The following is a 2,356-nucleotide window of genomic DNA, read 5'->3' on the forward strand; positions in this document are numbered from 1 at the left end:
GTTGATCTCAGATATGTAGAGTCCTTAAAAAACGTAAAAAGAAAAAAAAAAAAGGTGGGGGGAAACCCAGATCTCCCGGGCAGTGGATATCAGCCTCCGTAAAGCCAGGGATACAGAATGAAATCTTTTCTTTTCTTTTTTAAATAAACGGAAGAGTAGCTCTCCACTACTCGCTCAGAAGGTTTCAAAGGTCGTCACACTGAAGCCCGGGGGCGTTCATCTCCCCAGCGGCCGAGAGAAGGGAGGAGGTCGGAGGGAGGAGGGAGGGAGCACACAAAAGCAGGCCGTGCAGAGAGGGCTAATGTTTCCTGTTTGCCTGGAGCCCCCTCCCCTGCCTCCCCTCCCCCAGCCCCCTCCCAGCACTCGGGCGGAAGTGAGTTTGCTCCTTTGGAGATTAAAAGGATTCCGAATTCCGATCAGTCCCAATAACCAGCGCACAGAGAAGAGGAGGAGGAAGAGGAGGAAGAGGCGGCAAACCAGAGAAAGAGGGGGCGCGCGCGCGCTCACGCAACCCGAATTGGGGGGAGTTGTGCAAAGCCCCAGGAGGCCAGGGCACGACGGGAGCAAAGCCCGGTAGGCTCTGCGCGGCCGGGGCCACCCGCGTCCTGATCGGCGACTCATTTCAGAGAGAAGATGACGCGGGCGCCAGCCAGCTGCGTCGGCCACGCTGCTCCGGAGCTCGCTGCGCGGGGCCGTTGCCGATTCCACTGATTCCAGCGCGCCCGGGAGGAGGCTCCAGCCCCGTGGCTTGGGATCGGAGGGGGAACCAAGGCGAGGGTGAAATGGCCCGATGACAAAGGAAATGTGATCCCCTTCGCTGCCAAGGTTTCAGAGAGGACGGACGTGAGGAGGAGGAGGGGCGCAGGGCGCGCGCGGAGCTCGGATAGCATTGCACGACGGCCCGCGCGGAGCGGGTACATCTAATATCTTCCTGCCGATGAATAATTCAGGGCGGCCCGCGGGGACCTGCGGCCCCGCGCTGCAGCGCGGCTAAGCCGGACGGGAGGACGGGAAAGAGCGTGCAGGAAGCGCCCAGGCCCAGTCAAGCGGGGGCACGAGGGCCCCGGGCCGCGTGGGGCGCGCGTGCGTGTTAAGCGCGGGCAGCCTCGGCCCGGCTGGGCGGGCGCGCGGGAGACTCGAGGCGCGTGAGACGCGCGTGCGTACTGCACGCGTGCGGCCGCGGCTGGGCCACCACTAGCTGCAGCTGCTGCAGGGCCGAGCGCCCTGCAGGGGAGGCCGCGCCTGGCCGTGCGCAAGCCCTAAGCACAGCACGCCGGGCCACCCAGGAGCCCCTGGCCGCCGCGTCATGCGGCGGGACGGCCGGCGTCGCGCGGGGGGACACGGGCTTGGCGACGCGCCGCTCCCGCCTTTACTACTTTGGGGCACCTTCCCCTCCCAAGAAGAGACTAAATCCGTTTAAAGAAAAGCAACGCACCAAATACTCGTCGAACCAAATTCTGCTCTCGCCTGGACTGGGATTGCACAGCGGACTCTCCTTTTGGGGACTCCTCTTGGCTATCGCGAAGCGAAGCCCCGGCTGCTCCAGGGAGTCGTCTGACCTCCCTGCCCTCATTCACCCCTTGCGTGTCTAGGCTTGTTCCGGCGTTCCCTCTTCGGAAGGCACGCGGCCCCCAAGTCCTCCGGGAGGAATCTGTGTCGCCGCTGGATAGTGGCATTTAATGCCTGTAGCGTCAGGGGTGGCAGCGCTTGGGCCGGACGTGGCGAGGCCAAGCGGGCAACGCTGCTCTAGTGCTGGCTCCCGGATTGCAGGCCTAATCGATGCATTTTTCTGAGTGAGTCGGCTCCCCCACCCTCTTGGTCCGCTCTCTCCTCCTCCTCCTCCTCTTCCTCTTTGGTCTCCTCCCTCCTCTGGGCTGGGTTGCAAATGGCTTCGTTCCCCGAGACCGACTTCCAGATCTGCCTGCTGTGCAAGGAGATGTGCGGCTCACCGGCGCCGCTTTCCTCCAACTCTTCAGCGTCGTCCTCTTCCTCGCAGACGTCCACGTCGTCGGGGGGCGGCGGCGGGGGCCCTGGGGCGGCGGCGCGCCGCCTGCACGTCCTGCCCTGCCTGCACGCCTTCTGCCGCCCCTGCCTCGAGGCGCACCGGCTGCCGGCCGCCGGCGGCGGCGCGCCGGGAGAGCCGCTTAAGCTGCGCTGCCCCGTGTGCGACCAGAAAGTAGTACTAGCTGAGGCGGCGGGCATGGACGCTCTGCCTTCGTCTGCCTTCCTGCTCAGCAACCTGCTTGACGCCGTGGTGGCCACCGCCGACGAGCCGCCGCCCAAGAACGGGCGCGCCGGCGCCCCAGCGGGCGCGGGCGGCCACAGCAACCACCGGCACCACGCTCACCACGCGCAC

General features: G+C 65.5%; 1 protein-coding gene across 1 annotated transcript; it reads right to left on the reverse strand.

Annotated features, from left to right (window-relative positions):
- Positions 1–416: 416 nt before the first annotated feature.
- Positions 417–920, reverse strand: LOC100965336. The gene is given in 3 exon segments (XM_012805757.2): positions 417–524; positions 526–818; positions 821–920. Coding segments are annotated over 3 exon segments (501 nt in total).
- Between the last annotated feature and the right edge of the window lie 1,436 nt (positions 921–2,356).

Source organism: Otolemur garnettii, unplaced genomic scaffold (genome assembly GCF_000181295.1).
Source record: "Otolemur garnettii isolate 467f Iridium unplaced genomic scaffold, OtoGar3 scaffold00002, whole genome shotgun sequence".
Classification (NCBI taxonomy): domain Eukaryota; kingdom Metazoa; phylum Chordata; class Mammalia; order Primates; family Galagidae; genus Otolemur; species Otolemur garnettii.